We start from the raw sequence: 22,907 nt of genomic DNA on the forward strand, positions 1-22,907 counted from the left end.
TTCTGGGCTAATAAACTACATGCTAGCTAAGTTAGTGTACAACACATATAGGGAGTTAGCCTGCAGTGCTAGCATTGACAGTCACTGTTTACAGCAGAGCCTGTTAGTCGAAAAGCACTTGCCACTTTAGTCCTTACAACAGTGTCTCAGACCATCCAGTAAGGCCAAACAAAAGAACCACACAGCTGGTGAAACAACACAGAAACTGCCTTGTGAGAACAAATTCAAGACAAGAACAAAAAACACTGAGCTTGAGAGATCAAATAACCCAGAACTGAGGTCTGTACACTACAGGTCTGTACACTTCCCCCTCCAGCCTCAGTCTCCCTCAACTCTGAATCTCTGGTCCCCACATCACTCATCACGTCTCAGCCCCAGCCGCCCGGCTCCGGTTCCCTCTCCCTCTCAGATCATGTGACAGGGTAAATAAACCCTCTACGCTGACAGACGCGAGGGGGGACGTCACCGTGACCCGCGCCGGGCGGGGGAGCACAGAGTGTCAGACCCACGGCCCATGGGGGAGGGGGACACTGGCTGGCTGGCTGACCAGCACTGTCTTGGCTAGCCGTCGGGAGTGGTCAGCCCACGCAGCAGTCTGGGTCTGTTGAGCGGGGGAGAGAAGAGGGACAGACTGGGCTGGAGAACAGTGGAGTGAAGACAGAGGTCTTTGGGGGGGCTTCACTGATCTCTCAGATAGCCCCATATTTCACTGCTGCATTGTTCTGTGCTGTGAGTGTGTGTGTCTAAGGGCAGTGGACTGTGAATTAGCCTGGGGACACAGCCCGTGGGCTGTCTTCTTCTCCCAGGGAACATCTGCTTTCAGTTAGAGCGGAGAAAGAAACCAAAGGCTGAGGAGGAGACCTTGCACTCGGAAGAGGGCCAGTGTTTATGCCTGTGTGTGTGGCAGAGTTTACACTTGAACTTCATGTACATTGGTAAATGATGTTTGTAAGTGTGTGTATGCAGGAACAGACATATCAGTGTGTCTGTGGTTTAATATTCTTTTTCAGTTTGAATACTCCCAGACATCTCTGTATATCATTGTCATTCTGCACTGAGTTTCTTCTACTGAACGACCACCGACCAGAATGATTTGCGCTGCCTCCAGCTCGTGTCCAACTCCAACGAGAGCACCTTCCTGTAACCATCTCTAGGGGTGCAGGGGGGCAAACCTCACCCCCCCTCACTGGATAAAGGGTGCAGACAGATTCTCTGTTTGTTTTCCATTGCCTAGGAACTCCTAATAACAACACAGCTCTACAGCGGGGAAAACACTGCGTCTTTTTCTCTCCTTCACCAGCCTCCCAAGAAACAACAAACTGTTTCTTCAGTAAAGTAATCTGCATTTATTTTCACTTAAGGTCCTCCAGAGTTGAAGCTGATGTTTTTTAGCAGAGAGAGGGGGAAAGGGATAGCGAGAGAGATAAAGAGAGAGCACAAAGGAGAGACAAGAGTGAGCAATAGCTAGAGAAAATACTAATTTGTCCCGGCTCTGTGTCAATATATGATGCTACCAGGAGGGCCTAATTTAATTAATTTGAGGAGAAAAATGGATTAGTCATGACACGAGGCGGCGAGAGCAAACCGGCCGGAATAGGATTAGCTCACTGCTCCTGCTGACTTCTGTTTGGACTAGCCAATAATCTCATTTCAATACCAACACTCTGCTCTGGGCAGGCAACGGAAAAGACTAGGGTCAAAGAGGAGGTATGGATCTGTACTGTACAGGGAGGGAGAGATGAGAGGTAGAAGACAGTGTGAGGACTGAGTGTAAAGGGAGGGAGAGATGAGAGGTAGAAGATAGTGTGAGGACTGAGTGTAAAGGGAGGGAGAGATGAGAGGTAGAAGACAGTGTGAGGACTGAGTGTACAGGGAGGGAGAGATGAGAGGTAGAAGACAGTGTGAGGACTGAGTGTAAAGGGAGGGAGAGATGAGAGGTAGAAGACAGTGTGAGGACTGAGTGTAAAGGGAGGGAGAGATGAGAGGTAGAAGACAGTGTGAGGACTGAGTGTAAAGGGAGGGAGAGATGAGAGGTAGAAGACAGTGTGAGGACTGAGTGTACAGGGAGGGAGAGATTAGAGGTAGAAGACAGTGTGAGGACTGAGTGTACAGGGAGGGAGAGATGAGAGGTAGAAGACAGTGTGAGGACTGAGTGTAAAGGGAGGGAGAGATGAGAGGTAGAAGACAGTGTGAGGACTGAGTGTAAAGGGAGGGAGAGATGAGAGGTAGAAGACAGTGTGAGGACTGAGTGTAAAGGGAGGGAGAGATGAGAGGTAGAAGACAGTGTGAGGACTGAGTGTACAGGGAGGGAGAGATTAGAGGTAGAAGACAGTGTGAGGACTGAGTGTACAGGGAGGGAGAGATGAGAGGTAGAAGACAGTGTGAGGACTGAGTGTACAGGGAGGGAGAGATGAGAGGTAGAAGACAGTGTGAGGACTGAGTGTAAAGGGAATCACTGACCTGGTAGGTTCCAATGCCGATGTGTTTCGGGTCAATCTTCACCAGCTCAGCCAGCGGGTCCTGAACTCGTCTCCCTATGGACACTGGGAAAAGTAGAGCCCAACACACAAACTAATGAATTACTCTTAGGCTTAACCAATACACGCAAACAGAGAAATTGTCTTTTAAAATACCAGGAGGGATGATGAAAAGTAAAACAATAAATGACATATTTCTATATAGTAACAGACTTGATTACACTTATTAAATATGCATGTTAGGGGCTGTCCTAAGGGCAGGCCATTCACTCATGATCGGTGGGGTGGGGGATCATCTTAATGAACTCCACGGCTGCAAGCCAATTAGAGTGCCTGCACCTGTCACTGAACTACACCCACCTGTCTCCAGGACACAGCCCTGCTTTCTCACATAAACACACTGGGAGAATCTCAATTGCATTTCCTTGATTCCTCGCATCCTTCTCAAAACCCATTGGATCTCATTAAATGGGTTTTGAGGAGGCGGCGAGGTGAGAGGATACAAGGAATCAAGGAGATGCAAATGAGATTCTCCCCTGGCTATTATCCCATCTTCCTCCCAAAGTATGTACTTGTTCATGTGGAAGGAAATGACTGGTACACGTACAACTGGTACACGTACAACTGGTACACGTACAACTGGTACACATAAAATAAATATGGTGGAACCTCCCTGCAGCCCATTCCTCCACCAATACAAGGTTTTTAGATTTGTTGAAAGTAGTGAACAAGTGTACACTTCAGGAGAAAAGAGATGCAACACGCCTCCGCACAAACACGCACACACAAACGCGTGCAAACACACACACACGTTTAATGATGATGTTTTTAATACTTGAAGTCGAGTTAAATGTAGCTAAATCCCTTCTCCAGGGTGGCTGACAAGAAGAAAAATTATAAACATTACTAAACACATGACATCATTTCACAGCCACTACAACATATGAGGACAGAAACTATTTCCAATCCAAATACACAAAATAGCTCACACACACACACACACACACACACACACCCTCAACGCTCTTATTCCTCGTAGAGATCACATTAACGGAGTTCTCAGCAGTAGAATCTCAAAATAGATGCAAATAGACCTAATACCAAACTCAATTTAAAGCCAATAAAACTCTAATTAAAAGAGAAATAAACCCCAGCGAGAGCTTACGAACGTCATCTGTTTATATGCCAATGACAACATAACGGAGTTTGGTGAATGGGACCAGTTGAGTGTGTTTGATTAAACACGGACTTAAAACAGTGGAAGAGATGGACAACATGTGATTAATAGAGCATGCTAGGGACACATCATTCAAAAACCACAAGAATTTTACACAAGTAGTGGAGTCGCCAATGAACTGACCATGACAGTCTATGAGAGAGAGCTTATCAGCGCTAACCCACTGGAGAGCTACCAAACATCCAGTCCATGCCAGATTCCTCTCCTTGGTGAATCTTTAGCTTGGCTAGTAAACTTTTCAATAAGTGCTGGAGAGAGCACTGCTAGTCTCTGCTTACAAATGACCCCCCTATTACGGCGAGAGGACTCGGAGGAGAGAAGTGCTTTGTGTGTGCTGTACAAGGCCTGGGCTGAAACGCCATCCCTGTCTAAATATTGTTGCAGGCTGCAGTTTCCCACAGGCTTCCAAGGAGAGATGCAGAGAGTGAGGCATTGATTCCACATGCTCCTCCGTCCCAGTCCCACCTCAACTACGTACATCCAGCGAGTCATCTAGCAAAACACACCACCACATCCTCCTCCTCTTTCACACCGACTCAGCCTCACACATCTAGACAGTCCTCCACCATAATGCACTTCACCATATCATCCACCAGTCCAACATTCATCAGCAGCCACTTTACTCAAACAAACACCCGCATCACCGTCATTTCAAATATAGTCTTGTATGATGTAACATAGGCTACAATCAAGCTGTCTACTTACATATTCACACATAATTACATATTGAATCCCTATCGAAACACTTTGTCATCACTGATTTAAATACATACACCCACAATGCATCCACTAGCCTGATAGTGAACCACAGAACTATCCACTCAGACACTCAACAAAATGCTCATAATCTAGCCACTACCGTCTCCCACTCAACGTCATATAACCATCGCATCTGAGTTCAGGGTCCCGACAGAGGGGCAGTGGATAATCTAAGGGTGTTGTCATTACCTTTCCACACTAGGGGGCATCAGTACTCCCTCTCAGGAGTTCAGACCGACCAGGGCAGGGGGAAGAGTTCTAGAATTTGGAAGTGTGGTGTAAAACAACAAGCCCTTAAGGCCCTCTGTGTTCAAAAAACACACTCTCCGCTGACAAGCACATCCACATACTGAAAGACCCCCCCCCCACACACACATCCCCACAGAACAATCTTTCTACAATGTCCTTCTAAACATTCTACTCTATTGCATCCAAGATAAATGCTCACACATTATTACACACATCCAAAATAAAACACAACATTACTTACGCCTTTCTTTAAGGGGATAAATATGTCTCCCTGGGCTTGCTAGCGCTCTTGACCAGAGGACAATGTATGAATAAATCCGCAGCTTGATTTACTGTTTTTATAGAGGAAGTCTGGAATAATTCTCAAATCCTGTTTTGGAGAGCATTTGATTCTTTTCCAGAGTTTCTTAAATGTGTTTCTGTATTTGAGATGGCGCATTGTGCAGAGTGTAGAGAGTTTGTGTGGTCCGTCACACAGCCTGGACCCTGAGGGAAGTCCGATTTCACAGCAACATGATGAGTTCTACAGAGATGACCAGACTGCTAGGATAAGGGACCAGAAGAGTTTGTCAATAACATGGCACCATGTCAGTGTTGACTGATGTGGGATAGTTCAGGTTAATGTCAGTGCTTGAGAGCTACCAACAACTGAAGTTATTGACCTTAAAACAAATGCAGTGGTGTGAGAAAGTCCTGGGCAACATAACCAGAATGTTTAACCAGGATGTTTTGTGTCAAGGTTGACCCCTTCATGACTGATTAGTTTAGTGGGTAGACAGGCAGGCAGGCAAGCCTACAGTGCTGTCAGTTGTGTTCTGCAGTGCACTTCCGCTCTCTCACCCTTACAGGCACACAGACAGTGGGGGCGATGAGAGCTGCCAGGCCAAACCAGACAGCAGAGGCGATGAGAGCTGCCAGGCCAGAGCAGACAGCAGAGGCGATGAGAGCTGCCAGGCCAGAGCAGACAGCAGAGACGGAGAGCTGCCAGGCCAGAGCAGACAGCAGAGATGAGAGCTGCCAGGCCAGAGCAGACAGCAGAGACGGAGAGCTGCCAGGCCAGAGCAGACAGCAGAGACGGAGAGCTGCCAGGCCAGAGCAGACAGCAGAGATGAGAGCTGCCAGGCTAGACCAGAAAGCAGAGATGAGAGCTGCCAGGCTAGACCAGACAGCAGAGATGAGAGCTGCCAGGCCAGACCAGCCAGCAGAGATGAGAGCTGCCTGGCCAGACCAGCCAGCAGAGATGAGAGCTGCCTGGCCAGACCAGCCAGCAGAGATGAGAGCTGCCTGGCCAGACCAGCCAGCAGAGATGAGAGCTGCCTGGCCAGACCAGACAGCAGAGATGAGAGCTGCCTGGCCAGACCAGACAGCAGAGATGAGAGCTGCCTGGCCAGACCAGACAGCAGAGCAGGACTCAGAAGAGCAGACTAGAATCCAGCAAAGAGCTAAGCCACCAACATAACAACAGAGGCTTTGGTTCATTATGTAGACCAGTCAGAATTTCGCAACTTCTAGCAACGGCCCTGGCAACGGAGGCTAACTCCTAATTAGGGCAGCATATAGCCTAGCAGTTAGAGCGTTGGGCCAGTAGCCGAAAGGTTGCTGGTTTGAATAACCGAGCCGACAATCTGTCCTTCTGCCCTTGAGCAAGGCACTGAACCCTAATTTGATCCAGGGGTGCTGTACTACTATGGCTGACCCTGTAAAACAACACATTTCACTGCACCTATCTGGTGTATGTAGCCATAAAACATATATTGTCTATTTCTCAAATCCGATTGTGGTGCAAGAGGGGAGGACATATTTTGGCAAGTGGACACTATTTGGCATGACATGCCCAATGACTGAGGTGTATCTCACCTGCACTCCTCAGGTTCGGGTCCAGATCAGGCATTTCTTTCACTGCCGCTGGGCTCACACTGTAGATGGATGCCCCTGCCTCGCTGGTGATGCTGAGGCAAAAAGAACACGTGGTTAAAGGGATAGTTCAACAATTTGGCAATTAAGTTCTTTGTTCTACTTACCCAGTCGGATGAAGTCATGGATACTATTTGTATGTCTCTGCGTGCAGTTTGAAGGAAGTCGAAGGTATTTACTGGACCCAATGCTAACTAGCGTTAGCACAATGACAAAGTCTACAGGAGCAGCCAGGATCACACAGTAGCAGTCAACCAGTGGCAGAACTACTCACACTCATACCAAAGCCCACACGTATTGTTACTCTCTTCTCAAACGTTTCAGTATATGAGTGTGCGTCTATATTCTTATATCCCCCCCCCCAAGTGACATTTTCTTCCAGCCTCTTCTTTCTACTGAAATATCATCTTCTCACAAAGCATCAATACTTGATTCTTAAGTCCATAAGGCCCTGCTGCTCCTTCCTGTCTTTCATGCAAACACTCCTTTTTCTTTGACTATCAAGGACGTCATAAGCTCAGGTTTGTGAGACTGATCCACATAGCTTTTAGGGAAGCTTTTAGGTGAAAAAAGAATGAAAAAAGTAAGCGAATGGGGAAGATGGAGGGAAAAGAATAGTGGCGGAAAAACAAATAGCCCTAATAAAGATGTACAAAAATAATACGATTAAGGTTCATAAGAAAGAGTCAATGTACTGTCATAACCATCACATCACTCAGAGCCCCACCTTCCACTGATGTATTCTCATTCTCAGCACCACTTAGATGGCTAGTGTCAAATGCACCATTACCTACAAATCAATTCATTCATTCAGTAACAAGCTCTCCTTTCTCTGTTCGAGACCCTCTGTCGTAGACACCGACTCAATAAATCTAACCTTTCACCATGGTAATTATCTCTAACGTTCTCTTCCAACTCCGGTGATCACAGACCTTTTCATCAAGCAAATAAGGTTAGAGGCCAGGGCGAATGCTTCTGCTCGTTTATCTACATGAATATGCCTAGGACATGTTCTCAACTATAGAAGTCTACATGCAGACATACATTCAAAACGGCATTATCTATTATTTTCAATTCTATGACTAATTGGTCGTAAAGCACTCAAGCACATCCAAATAGTTTTACCATTGTGTTGCTTGTTACTTTTAAAATATGGCCATTAGTTCCAGAAATATACCTGATGTGAGGGTAAAAGCCAAAAGGTGGAGCCCCAGCAGACATAAGACAATGTAGGGTGATGCAGAGCTAAAGGACAGAATGAATCCTTAACTAATGGACTCAACCTCCAAGCTTAGTTTGTGTGTGTGTGTGTGTGTGTGTGTGTGTGTACAGAGAATCCGGTTGTAGTGTGACACTACTGCCATCTAGAGGACTTGTATATGTACTGCTACCGTTTGATTCAACAGCAGAAGTGTCACTGATATAACTGATAAATAATAAAATACAGAATGAAATCCTTATTCGGAACTTGGGACAGAATAGGCTTAGCACTTCAGAAATATTTGGCCCATAAACACCAGTCATAATAAAAATAATTTAAATGTGAAAATATCAAGCAATAATATTAACATCATCACCCGTACCCGAAAACCTGAGACCTGATCCGAGAGCTTCCGGATCCAGAATTCTATTTAATGTCACAGGTCTGGGTCGGATCTGATATGATTGTCACGGGTCTTGGGTATGTGTAATTTTAACTGACTTGTCCGGAAGGACCCATACAGGTCCGAACACGACTCCTGCAGTAGATGGAGAGAGAGAGAGAGAGAAATTGTATATTTCATGCTGCTGCTCTTTGCTTTTCACGAAAGTGGCGCGTGTAGCTTGTTGTTGGCCAATCGTTAGTCATCAAAGTGTCAAAAGGATACAGGCATAGAGCCTTCGTGTGGGACAAAAGTTAGGAGAAACAATGGAAGGTGGAATTAAAAGTTAAAAAGGAGAATGATAGACTACAAAGACCAAAAACCAACAGATAGGATGCTACTTTATATTCTGGATGGAATTGTTGCTTGTAACTGTGTAGGACAAGAAAGCACATGTAGCCTCAATTTGCCTAGCTAGTCTAACTAGCTTCTCCTGGTTTGATGCAGTCAAGACAGGTACCACGTAATCGTGTTGGATGATAAATTACCTAGCTATGGCAACTACACTTTATGACCAAAAGTATGTGGACATCTGCTCGTCAAACATCTCATTACAAAATCATGGGCATTGATGTGGAGTTGGTCCCCCCCTTTGCTGCTATAACAGCATCTACTCTTTTGGGAAGGCTTTCCACTAGATGTTGGAACATTGCTGCGACTGGCTTCCATTCAGCCACAAGAGCATTAGTGAGGTTAGGCACTGATGTTGGGCGATTAGTCCTGGCCCGCAGTCAAAGTTCCAATTCATCCCAAAGGTGTTTGATGGGGTTGAGGTCAGGGTTCTGTGCATGCCAGTGAAGTTCTTCCATACTGATCTCGACAAACCATTTCTGTATGGACCTCGCTTTGTGCACGGGGGCATTGTCATGCAGAAACAGCAAAGAGCCTTCCCCAAACTGTTACCACAAAGTTGGAATCAATGAGAATGTTATTGTATGCTGTAGAGTTAAGATTTCCCTTCACTAGAAATAAGGGGCCTAGCCCGAACCATGAAAAACAGCCCAGACCATTATTCCTCCTCCACCAAACTTTACAGTTGGCACTATGCATTGGAGCAGGTAGAGTTCTCCTGGCATCCGCCGAACCCAGATTTGTCCGTCTGACTCCAGAGAGAGCGTTTCCACTACTCCAGAGTACAATGGCAGAGAGCTTTACACCACTCCAGCTGACACTTGGCATTGCGCATGGTGATCTTAGGCTTGTGTGCGGCTGCTTGGCCATGGAAACCCTTTTCATGAAGCTCCCGACAAACAGTTATTGTGCCGACATTGCTCTCAGGGGCAGTTTGGAATTCGGTAGTGAGTGTTGCAACCGAGGACAGACGATTTTTATGTGCTACGGGCTGCAGCACTCAGCAGTCCAGTTCTGCGAGTTTGTGTGGATTACCACTTCGCAGCTGAGCCGTTGTTGCGCCAAGACATTTCCACTTCACAATAACAGCACTAGTAGGGCCACAATTTGACAAACTAACTTGTTGGAAAGGTGGCATCCTATGACGGTGACACTTTGAAAGTCACCGAGCTCTTCAGAAAGGCCATTCTATTGTCAATGTTTGTCTATGGAGATTGCATGGATGCGTGCTCGATTTTATACACCTGTCAGCAACAGGTGTGGCTGAAACAGCCAAATTCACTAATTTAAAGGGGTGTCCACATACTTTTGTATATATAGTGTATTAGTCTGCTATAGCGTGAGTTGGCTTGGTCGGTTGCCTTCTCTCCTTCCTTCCTCCCTATTCCCGTGTCACTCACTCACAGTAGCCTACACACACTGCATGGCCCCTGCTAGACCGTCAACTCTCTTGACCACCTCTCTCTCGCTCTTCATCAGCTCCGGTTAATAAGGTCGCTTAAACATTTACTTCTCTGCTGCTTCCCTCACTCGGATTGGACCGGGTCTGACCAGGAACGGGTCTAATCGTCTTCTGGTCCGTTCGGAACGGGTCTCTATATTGACATTTTTTATTTATGCATATCGGGTCCGGATGGGGAAAGCCCCTGGTCCATGTTTGAAGGCCTCTAGCTCAGAGTCAAACCTACAGTAGTCACAGTAACATTTCAATGTTCATTATTTTCAACATGTTAAATGAGGACGATAGAACAACACGTTAAATGAGGACGGCTATATTGCTACTACTACTACACTCAGCAGAAAAAGAAAAGTCCTCTCACTGTCAACTGCGTTTATTTTCAGCAAACATAACGTGTAAATATTTGTATGAACATAACAAGACTCAACAACTGAGACAAAAACTGAAAAAGTTCCACAGACATGTGACTAACAGAAATGGAATAATGTGTCCCTGAACAAAGGGAGGGTCAAAATCAAAAGTAACTGTCAGTATCTGGTGTGGCCACCAGCTGCATTAAGTACTGCAGTGCATCTCCTCCTCATGGACTGCACCAGATTTGCCAGTTCTTGCTGTGAGATGTTACCCCACTCTTCCACCAAGGCCCCTGCAAGTTCCCGGACATTTCTGGGGGGAATGGCCCTAGCCCTCACCCTCCGATCCAACAGATCCCAGACGTGCTCAATGGAATTGAGATCCGGGGTCTTCGTTAACCATGGCAGAACACTGGCATTGCTGTCTTGCAGAAAACCAGCCATACTGCTCATTCTGTGCGTGGTGGCATTGTCATGCTGGAGGGTCATGTCAGGATGAGCCTGCAGGAAGGGTACCACATGAGGGAGGAGGATGTCTTCCCTGTAACACACAGCATTGAGACTGCCTGCAATGACAACAACCTCAGTCCGATGATGCTGTGACACACCACCCCAGACCATGATGGACCCTCCACCTCCAAATCAATCCCGCTCCAGAGTACAGGCCTCGGAGTAATGCTCATTCCTTCGGCGATAAACGCAAATCCGACCATCACCCCTGGTGAGACAAAACCGTGACTCGTCAGTGAAGAGCAGTCCTGTCTGGTCCAGCGACGGTGGGTTTGTGCCCATAGGTGACATTGTTGCCGGTGATGTCTGGTGAGGACCTGCCTTATAACAGGCCTACAAGCCTTCAGTCCAGCCTCTCTCAGCCTATTGTGGACAGTCTGAGCACTGATTGAGGGATTGTGCATTCCTGGTGTGACGGAGGCAGTTGTTGTTGCCATCCTGACCTGTCCCGCAGGTGTGGTTCGGATGTACCGATCCTTTGCAGGTGTTGTTACACATGGTCTGCCACTGCGAGGATGATCAGCTGTCTGTCCCGTCTCCCTGTAGCGCTGTCTTAGGCATCTCACAGTACGGACATTGCAATTTATTGCCCTGGCCACATCTGCAGTCCTCATGCCTCCTTGCAGCATGCCTAAGGCACATTCACACAGATGAGCAGGGACCTTGGGCATCTTTCTTTTGGTGTTTTTCAGAGTCAGTAGTATCTCTCCTCAACGTTCATATCTAGCTGACCTTTGTGATGAGAGGTCAGCGCCTGCCCCTCTTACACTCACTGTTGGTACATCCAAACCTCTTTTAAGATCCCCTTCTCACTACAGCCACATCAAAAGACCCTAGAATGGGGGCCTCTGCCACGACAACCTTGCCAATTAGTACCATCCTGTTTAGCAACAGCCGACAGAAGTCTGACAAGAATTACATGTTAAATTAACTTGTCCCCTCTCTCTTCCCATCTTTCTCCCTCCCCCATTTGACTACTCTAGCCGTCTCTGCATTAGAACCCCCCACTCCCACTTCTGCTGACAGCTGACATGTCTTCGTAGTGACAGCGCTAACGAGCGCTGGCACATGACCTTTAGCAGGGTCAGAGAAGATGGAGTCGGCAAGCTGGTCATTAATAAGACAGTCAGACGGATTAGGAGGTCACAGCACAGGGCACACACCCAAACACACACCACTCTCACACAGAGAAGCAGAGACAAACAGTCATAGTGACAAGAACAGACAAGAGACAAAAAAAACTGAGATACAATAAACACTGTGATGGAGATAGACAGGCAGAGGACCATATATTGTAAAGAGTTTGCATGAAGCAGGGACCAATGGCAGGCCACAGACAGATATAAGCTCATGTCCTATATGGATATAGGATGAGCTTGGCAACAAGACAAACGCACATGCTGATGAGAGTGAAGCAACAAGATGGTCGTTCTGTTCTCCCGTCTGGCTCTCTCTCTCTCTTTCTTGCTTGCTTTTCAGTTATGTACCCAAGGTACCCAATGTACTCTCAGGTCACTGGTCTTTTAAATATCCCAAAGTCTAGGACCAAGAGGCATGGAGAGGCAGCCTTTAGTTACTATGACCCCAGCTTCTGGAATAGCCTGCCAGAGAACCTGAGGGAGGGCAAAACTGTGGACATATTTAAGAGATCTTAAAACCTATAGTTTTAAGTTTGCTTTTCCTTTGGGTGTTTTTTAGCTGTTCAATATGTGTCATTCTTTTGTTTTTATCTTATGGTTTGTTGTTTAGTGAATATTTCAGCTTTTATTGTTGTATTTATTCTTTCCTGTAAAGCACATTGCGTTACATTCCATGTCTGAAATGTGCCATAGAAATAAAGCTTGATTTGAGTCTCTCTCTCGCCACTCCAGAGCCTGGAGGCAACTCCTCAGAAACAGGCCCATCTGGTCCGACACCTCTGACCAACACACACAAGTTCGTGTACTCTCTCGCACATGCACAGACACAGACACACTAGAGCAGGTTCCAGAGAGAAGGCTGGTGACCAGTGATGGGGAAGAGTAGTCTTTCAGTGCTGATAGTTTGATAGCAGGCCAGCACTAGTCTCTTAGAACAAGGCCTAATGATATCTGACAAATACAGGCAGCACTGAGCTGAGGAAGGACATCATCCACTGACAAGGCCATGGGTCTCCCTGTACGTCAGTAAGGCAGCAACCACAGATAAAATAAACACACAAACACACACACTCTCTTCCTCATTAAGTGATATGTGACACAGTAGAATGCTCTGGGTCAGTTGAGAGTCTGTACAGTTAGTGTCTGTCCCAGGGGAAAGTGCCCCCCAAAAAACCTCTACAGTCATATAAGAAAGGGATAGACAGAGGAAAGGGGAGGAAGAGAGAGACAGGGAGAGAGGCTAGCCCCTATCATGTCTGAATTAATTAGCAGTGCTGCTGGGGCAGCTGGTAGCAGCCCTGTCATAGATACAGCCTAGACCCCTTGTCTCCACGGTACCCAGACCATCGTCATGGCGAGGGTATCGCCGTGGCAGCCAGCAGAAGGTTGTCTGTGCCCTGCGCTCTGGCCTAAGTGGACACTAACACACACACAAGCACAAAGTCAACGGGTGCCTCTAAGTGAAAAGGATGACTTGGTGGCCCTTCAGGGTTGTCACTCGCTTACTCAGACCATTGTCCCTGGTTCCTGTCCTGGGGCAAAGTCACAGCCAAGCTCCCTCCGAACCCCAGTCTTACTGTAGCCCTCTCCCTTTCTCACACCCCCTCCATGCCACTGCCCCTGACGGCCAGTCATGACAGACATTGGGGGAGACGGATACAAGCTTTGATACCTCACCCCCCCTGGACCCCTCGCTCAAACCACTCCCTAATTAAAATTCAGCATCAGATCATCAGGTCTGTTAGCGAGGAGCGAGGACAATATCATCCCCTTGGTGACATGATACAGAACACTGTGAAACAGAGACAGGAAGCAGCAAATCCCCAAACAAAATTAGACTCAGTCTGCTTTTGGCCGTTGATTCTAGTAGGCACCACAAAGTTTAAGATGGGGTTGCACTTAGAAAAGAGTGTGTCATGAACAAGATAAAAATTACTCATCTTTCTCCAATTAAAACCCCACAACTCATTGAACTCCACAACTCATTGAACGGAATATGTCTCTCCATTAAACCCCACAACTCATTGAACTGAATGTGTCTCTCCATTAAACCCCACAACTCATTTAACTGAATGTGTCTCTCCATTAAACCCCACAACTCATTGAACTGAATGTGTCTCTCCATTAAACCCCACAACTCATTGAACTGAATGTGTCTCTCCAATAAACCCAACAACTCATTGAACTGAATGTGTCTCTCCATTAAACCCCACAACTCATTGAACTGAATGTGTCTCTCCATTAAACCCCACAACTCATTGAACTGAATGAGTCTCTCCATTAAACCCCACAACTCATTGAACTGAATGAGTCTCTCCGTTAAACCCCACAACTCATTGAACTGAATGCGTCTCTCCATTAAACCCCACAACTCATTGAACTGAATGCGTCTCTCCATTAAACCCCACAACTCATTGAACTGAATGCGTCTCTCCATTAAACCCCACAACTCATTGAACTGAATGCGTCTCTCCATTAAACCCCACAACTCATTGAACTGAATGCGTCTCTCCATTAAACCCCACAACTCATTGAACTGAATGTGTCTCTCCATTAAACCCCACAACTCATTGAACTGAATGTGTCTCTCCATTAAACCCCACAACTCATTGAACTGAATGTGTCTCTCCATTAAACCCCACAACTCATTGAACTGAATGTGTCTCTCCATTAAACCCCACAACTCATTGAACTGAATGTGTCTCTCCATTAAACCCCACAACTCATTGAACTGAATGTGTCTCTCCATTAAACCCCACAACTCATTGAACTGAATGTGTCTCTCCATTAAACCCCACAACTCATTGAACTGAATGTGTCTCTCCATTAAACCCCACAACGGTACATCTGCTTTTTTTGTTCTACAGAAATAACAAAACATGTCGAAAAGCTGTTTTGTTATACAATGTACATGTAGCCAGGTCAAACATCCTGACCTACAGTTCACAATGCTGCCAAGTAGGGAAATGGAGCCTGCTAGTCGGTGTGTGTGAGTGGGAAATGTGAGGACGCGGTGTCCAAGTAGGCTACACGTAGCTATGTGTGTGGAAAACATCTAAATCACAGGTAAGACATTCAACTTGTTTAGTATAGTCTGTTTGTAACTCCACTCACTACTTGCAGCTGTATAGTCCATTTAATGGTGTTGTTGGTCTTGGCTAGCTTAAAAATGTTCTGATCTGTAGCTAGCTAGCACTCTCACTCAAGTGGCTGCTAGCATAGTCATGAAAAAAGGCATGAGGGAAGCCCTCCAACAGTGTTTCCCATCGGTCCTAGGGACCCCAAGGGGTGCGTGCACATTTTGTTTTTTTGCCCTAGCACTACACAGCTGATTCAAATAATCAACCCCAGGATTGAGTTTGGGAAACGCTGCCCTACAATATTATGTTTTTCTAAGTTGTGATAATGCAGGCAATTTTGAACCATTATATGTTGTACTTTTCTTAAATGTAGTTTTATAATTGACTAAAACAAGCAGACGACAAGAAAATTGCATTTGAAAAAGGTTACGTTTTTGCTTTGAGCAAAACGGGGTAACCTAGGTAACCACAGGTTGTTTTCCTCACAGGTGGGCAGGGTTGCGACGTTCTATCTAATACCAACTGGGTCTATTCTCCCACTTTAGGACCTTATATGCAGTACAATTTTTTCTCTCTCTGATATTATTGGAACAATCCTCTGTGACATCACCAATCAGCGATCACTAAATTCAAAATACCATAATGTCAACATCTTCAACAATACCATCAGTGCAATCCCTCAAATAATGATAATCTCAAGGCTTTGTCCAACCTCTACATCCAATTATTTGACTGCCCTGCCACATGGTTCCAATCAGCTGATCCAGGAACAGAAAGACCATACAGACTCCTATCCTGGGTTGAATAGACTGATTATAATTAAACTCAACTTCATTGAACTGATGAGGTTGAGGAGTGATTAAAAAAAGGGAAATTGATTGCTCTCCTTAGAGCGTATTTTAGGGTTTTCAGTGAGAGTGATGCATCTGTGTGAATGGATGTATTCTGCCTCTCTTCACACACACACACACACACACACACACACACACACACACACACACACACACACACACACACACACACACACACACCTCAAACAGCTTTGCCCCATTGTTCAGTCAGCTGCAAAGCCTGACCCGGGGGACTTTGGCCGGAGGATTGATGATCAGATACCGGCCCTGGTCCTGTCGGAAAATTATGACATTTTTCACCCAGAAAAGGGTCCAAATGGCAGGTGTCAGGGGCCGTCAGTCTCACGCTTGGTGCTAGGAGGCTGGAAGCGCCCAGTCAGCGTGGGGCCCCGACAATGCCACACTCCAGCTGCCACCGCAGAGCACGTCTGAAAAGAGCAAGGTCTCACAGCCACTCACATCAATCTGGTGGCAGACGCTCGTCACACACACACACACAGACACACACAGTCACTCACACAAACATGTCACACATGTTTAACACACACACACAGCAGAAAGCGTTGGTGCCCTAAGGGGAGAGCGATTGCTATGCTTGGCCACCAGTGGGGCAGCAGGGTGGCACATTGTTGGCCACCTGTGAGTCCCCACAGCCCCCACTCAAAGCATATCTATCTACTGGTCAGCCTGGGCACAAACTGTTCATAGCCGGCCTCCTTTACGACTTGTGTACATTTTGAGAGTGGGGACATGTCTCTCTAGTCTAATGTTCTTATCCATCTGGTAAATGTGCAATTACTCATATTGGCTTTATTGTGCATCTTGGTTTCCATTCTTAGTTTCTATTCCATCTAAATCTTAAAACGGAGCTTGAGACCACTTAAAATAAGTCCTTCTCAAAGATATACACACACAACTGATTCCTTGGGCCAATTTAAGGAGAGTGACTGCTATTGCAAGCATTCAGATGTGGCATTGAGGTTTCCATGTTTTGATGTTTCTTTCTCTCTAATGTCCAATGGCCATAAAGTCCTTCAAACGGCCCAGCAGAGCCAAATGAAGCGTGAAATGTGCAGTGCAGTAAAAGTGTTATTGCTGGAGATTGGCTCCAGCCACTCTGAGTGGCTGAGAGACATACGTATGGAAATGAACACACACACGTCTGTGGGGATTTAACACTGAGTTCGTGGCGACAAAGAACCTTGCTTCATTCTCACAAAAAGCTACGATCCATCAGCGCAGACTGCATTATAGTCCATGACATCAGCATATCTTTGCGTATATTAGGGAAAATATAAACAGAGTACTGGTAAAAGCTTACTCATTAAGAACAACTATAGGGTTATGATTATGTATGCGTTATGGTTGACAAGAAATATACCGCTAATGTACCATACAAGTGTCAGGCATAAATGTATGTCGGATAAGATGTTCAATTTGATTATACAGTATGTGTATGTGTATGTGTATAGGAGAGATGATGTAACAGTCCTTAATACAGAGCTCTTGGGAAGAGAGCGAACAAGGGACACTCAGCGACAGCAGGGGAGGACACCAGGACGTGTTTCTGAGGCGCTGCTGGGTAAAGGAGCGGACAGTGGAAGTTGGAAGAGCGCCCCAGTCCGTACCACAGTCAAGACCCCCGTGTCCGTCAGTCTGTCCTTTGTGATTCAGACGGCTGACCTTCAGTGGGCCTCTAGCCTCCTGGCTTTTCTCTGTAATTATCCAGGATCCTAATCACCCTAGCCAGGATCCTTGCCTGCCTGCCTGGCTGGCTCCCTCCAGGGCCCAGGCCACATCATCATGGGCAAACCCCCCTAAGCCAGCAGTGATCTCATTCCACCAGGAGCAGGGTGGGATCAGAGAACAGTGATTACCTGAAGACAGAGTGGAGTACGGCCAAGGACAGAGCCTCACCACCACTAGTAGTACTACGGTGAGGCAGGCAGGCTGGGACGTCAGGCCTTATACACTCTGACAGTACAGGGACTGTAGGGAGAAGCTGCTTGTTACAGAGCCACTCACTGACAGGACTCATCACTACTCATCTCTCTCCACGCCACTGGTTCCTGGACAGCAGATACTTGGCTATACATGGAGCTTCGGACCTGGGCTGAGGCTCACAGGCTTAGAAAGGGGAGGACAAAAAAAAATCTCCAACTAACACGGTCATCGGTTTGGCATTTAAGGTGAACTCACCAAACATTCTACTCCTGCTTGAAATCAGTAATCTCTGTTACATATCGCTCTCTTTCTTAAGGAAATGTCACAAAACCTCTGAACGCAAACCACCGAGCAGCGGTGCCTTGTCACCCCATTATGGTGGCTACTCAACAAGACACAGCAAAACCTCAATACAACCCCAGACTGGATGGACAGACAGACTGACAGATATAGACAGAGAGAGAGTGTCTTGGTCCATATCCTAGCCTTCTGCCCAGTGCAGAGTGAAACTGATCTGGAGAGACTGGCTAGCCGGTGGCATTGGGGATCGGCCTTGGGGTCTCTGATACTGGGCGGAGGGGGGTGAGGTTTGGGGGGGGTCATCTCTGTTCTCGTCTGCCTTTAGGAGTGACAGGGGGGCAGTGAGGGGGCCATGGTTCCCAAGCGGTCAAGGGAACCAGGCACTCTGTATCATGACTACTGCACAGAGATCTACAACTCTGTTCTGATGGGGTTAATGTCAGCTGAGCTTGTCCTTCATATGGACACCCACCGGCCACGCCATGATGCCATCTCCTCCATGTCCAGTTATACACATTCTCTATCTCAGTCATACCCCGTGCTTGCTGATCCTGTTTGCGATGTAAAAAATTCCAATAAAAGCGATCAGTGTTAATTTTGGGCCGGCAGGGTAGCCTAGTGGTTAGAGCGTTGGACTAGTAACCGGAAGGTTGCAAGTTCAAACCCCCGAGCTGACAAGGTACAAATCTGTCATTCTGCCCCTGAACAGGCAGTTAACCCACTGTTCCTAGGCCATCATTGAAAATAAGAATTTGTTCTTAACTGACTTGCCTAGTTAAATAAAGGTAAAAAAAAAAAAAATTAAATTGGTATTTTCTGTAGTTCTCCTGCCCCCTAAAAAAATTTACTCTGAAAACGAGTTTATGGTTAACGCACCATTGTAGCCTAGAGACCAACGCATGGCTGTTGCTGTGTTGAGAGAGAGAGAGAAGCACACCTGAATCTCTCTCATAACTAGAGCCTCCCGAGTGGCGCAGCGTTCCTAGGCACTGCATCGCAGGGGGTAAAAAAAAGGGGATAAAAAGTACAATAAATATCTAGTGAGATTCACTAAAATGCTATAATTCGGAATACTACACCAGGAGTATAATTTAGCCACAGAGGATCAATATAGCTTATTAAAAACAACGCAGGTTCCCGAGTGGCGCAGAGGTCTAAGGCACAGCATCGCAGTGTTACAGCGTCACTACAGCCTGGGGTTCGAACAGCCGTGACCGGGAGTCCCATAGGGTGGACCGCATTTGGCCCAGCGTCGTAAGGGGAGGGTTTGGCCGGGGGGGCTTTACTTGTCTCATCGCACTCTAGCGACTTCTTGTGGCAGGCTGGGTGCCTACAAACTGACCTCGTCAGCTGAAGGGTGTTTTCCTCCGGGACTCTGGTGCGGCTGGCTTCAGGGTTAGGCAAGCGGGTGTTAAGAAGCGCGGCCTGGCTGGTCACGTTTCTGAGGACGCATGAGACGACCTACGCCTCTCCCAAGCCCGTTGGGGAGTTGCAGCGATGAGACAAGATCGTAATTGGATCGCAAATGGATATCACGAAATTGGGGAGAAAAAAGGGGTAAAATGACAGACATTTCTTTTTTAAATACCTAGCTGTGGATTGTGCGTAGCCCAATCACAAGGCATAGCCTACAGTCGGGACCGCGTGGCAAATCTGTTAGTGAAAAGCATGCAGACAAAATAGGCCTTTCACAATATTTCATATACAATCGTATACAGTTTGGAAAGCAAATGGCTCATGCTGAAAAGAGAAGACTAATCTGTCTGTAGGCTACCAAAATATTTTATAAACTTCCAAATAGGCATATTGCGAACAGCATTGTTTAACAAAGTAAAACAAGAGAGCACATCGGCCATCACCGGTGAGTGAGCTCCGCATCATTGGATAAGTCAGTGAATCTGGAATGGTTTTTTAGGGCTATAATCTCCTCATATTGTGCAATATGGGTCTCTCCGCACACCTAGGCCTAGGTTATTGGTGGATTCAAGACAAGGTCGTCTCAGTTTGTCAGTGTCAAAGTAGCCTGTCATTTCGATCATTTGTGTGGTATTAAAAAAGATTCAGTCATTTAAAATGATGTAGAATTGCATGAAATGCGTTTTTAAAAATACACATTTTTTTTGGGACCCTAGGCTACAAATAAAATCCCCCATGTGTGGAACTTCTGCAAGTACTTCTACTCTACTGCTCTATGCCACTACACAAAAGCGTTAATAACACCTGCAATGCTTTATTATAAAGGTGTCCTTTTTATTTTGGATTCCGGTTCCTTCAGAGCACCCCAGGTCACCCCTCTATCACTTTTTGTTCCGGCACCCTCTGATCTACAAATTAAGCACAGTCTTACCGCATCCTGAGTGCCAAGAGGGACTGCTGTAGCAGAACCCGAACTAGAACTGAAAACCTGGACTGTCTTTGTTTGGACTGCTTTCAAAGGTTATCCTAAATGTATTAAGTCAATCCAAGCATGAAATCAACAAACCAACTGAACTCCTGGAACATTTCCAGGGACAAGAGGTAGATCCAGTACTCTAGGTTCACAGCTCCATAGCCACTAGACCAGCGGAACTGGCAGAAGTTAGGATACACTGTAACCCTGGCCTGGCAGACAGGGAGGTGGGGGGTAGGCGGGTGGATGTCACCGCATTGCACTCGTCTCAGTGACACATCTTAGGTCACTGTCATCGTCTGGAATCCAGCACTGAGGGCTGCCTATCTGAGAGGTGGACACAGGGAGAGAGGAGCGTCCCCTGTCCAGCAGCCGCTGAGCCCTGAGAGGGCGTTTATGCCCTGTGACAAAGGCTGAGTGTTCGATGGCCTGCTGCTAATACAACGTGACAGAGAAGGTCAGACTGTGGAGGGACTGGGCCTGTCAACCGGCCATCCACTCACACTTTATAATGAGACTGGGAAGGTACATGTGGCGGGCCACCATGACGAGAACACACGCAGAGTACAGGAGGAATACACACACACACTGCTCACAGAATGTTGGAGATATCTGAAGTGACCTATGGGAGTACTCCTCTCCCCACCCTCCTTCACCCTTGGGCTGTGGCATGAAATTTCATCAGACGGTGATGGTCAAGCAAATAACAGCCAGTCTCACGGTAATTGACTGTTAATCAACATAAACATATTTAGCATCTCCTGGCTTCCACGCATAGCCTACAAGCCACTGATGCAGACCTATGGAACAATCCATGTTTACCAGTCTACACCATCACAATAAATCAATGATTTATTTTAGACAAGTCTAAAGGAACATGATATGAAGAAAATGTAGTCTATTTCAGAAGAACAGAATTGAGTTGAATCTGAGTTGTCCTTATGTTATTAGGCCCTGATCTGGCTATGCCATATGGCTGTGGGCTACACTAGTTTATTTAGCAGACAAGATTTGCTTAGAGCTCTGTGCCATCACTAGCTGGCTACCACCGGCTTACTCAACCCTGCATTTTAGAGGCTGCTGCCCTATGTACATAGACATGGAATCACTGGTCACTTTAATAATGTTTACATACTGCTTTACTCATTTCATATGTATATACTGTATTTGAGTTAATAACACTCCAACATTGCTCTTCCTAATATTTATATATTTCTTAATTCCATACTTTTAGACGTGTGTATTGTTGTGAATTCTTCGATACTACTGCACTGTTGGAGCTAGTAACATAAGCATTTCACTACACCCACAATAACATCTGCTAAATATGTGTGTGACCAATAAAATTGTATTTTATTCATATTATTTTTATAGTATGAAGAAAACAATTGAACATAGCTGGAAAAAAATTAAGGATATTTTCTCCAAACGATCTGAGGGAGTGAGCACATGCGTCTATTCTGTGTTGAATGGTTAACAAAGAAACAGGTCCTCCTATACGCTTAGAGTTAATGTAACTTTAGTTGTCATACAAACGTTGGGCTATGTTAAAAATGCTATACATTCTAAGGCTGCATGATGTGAGGCGCAGGCTGTACACACTTCATCAGTCTCTCATTCACAATTTGACAAGCACTTGATAATGCCTCAAATTTCCCAGCGGCATCCCCTTCATGTGGCCATAATCCCCCTAAAGAAATACATGTCTTTTTCAGCCAGTGGCCATTATGCCCTTGGGCTGAATATAATAATTATCATTTCCTTCTCCCGGCTGCGTGCTCCGTGATCGGGTCTTTGTCACAGGCTACAATTGAAGACAGAGACATCGGGGATGCAACTGTGCGTGTCCTTATGCGATTCCGAGGCGCATACAGAAGCTATTGGAAGAACTGTCCACATTTACTTTTTGTCAGCCAACAAGATGAGAACAGCAAAAGCACTAGCCTATGTCAATCTACTATCCCCCATAGCACAAAAGTTGACCTATTTTATTCTCCCTAGAAATACATATTCCAAACATAATCTGGGACAGTTGTGGGATGCGATACATTCCAAATGAATACAACCACTAGCATCAAAAAACTTGTTTTCGGGAAATAAGGCTGACACCAGCTCAGAACATTTAGCTTAAAATGTTGATACACTAGGCTATTTCTTCACATTATAAGCACATCAATGCGCACACGGCAGTAGGCTATAAGCACAAATGTTTCATTAGCAGGAAAACACGTGATTATGAACTTTTATTATAA

At 46.1% G+C, this 22,907-nt stretch overlaps 1 protein-coding gene across 2 annotated transcripts in view; it reads right to left on the bottom strand.

Annotated features, from left to right (window-relative positions):
- The window catches only part of srbd1 (S1 RNA binding domain 1), an 85,783-nt gene that overhangs the window by 38,542 nt on the left and 24,334 nt on the right, over positions 1 to 22,907 (bottom strand). For both annotated transcript variants that reach the window (XM_031804913.1, XM_031804912.1), the window contains exons 15-16: positions 6,580 to 6,671; positions 2,461 to 2,543 (exon numbers count right to left, since the gene is read on the bottom strand). In XM_031804913.1, the coding sequence (XP_031660773.1) occupies positions 2,461 to 2,543; positions 6,580 to 6,671 (175 nt within the window). The remainder of the gene's footprint in view (positions 1 to 2,460; positions 2,544 to 6,579; positions 6,672 to 22,907) is intronic.

This window comes from Oncorhynchus kisutch, linkage group LG25 (assembly GCF_002021735.2).
Source record: "Oncorhynchus kisutch isolate 150728-3 linkage group LG25, Okis_V2, whole genome shotgun sequence".
In the NCBI taxonomy this organism is placed as follows: Eukaryota; Metazoa; Chordata; class Actinopteri; order Salmoniformes; family Salmonidae; genus Oncorhynchus; species Oncorhynchus kisutch.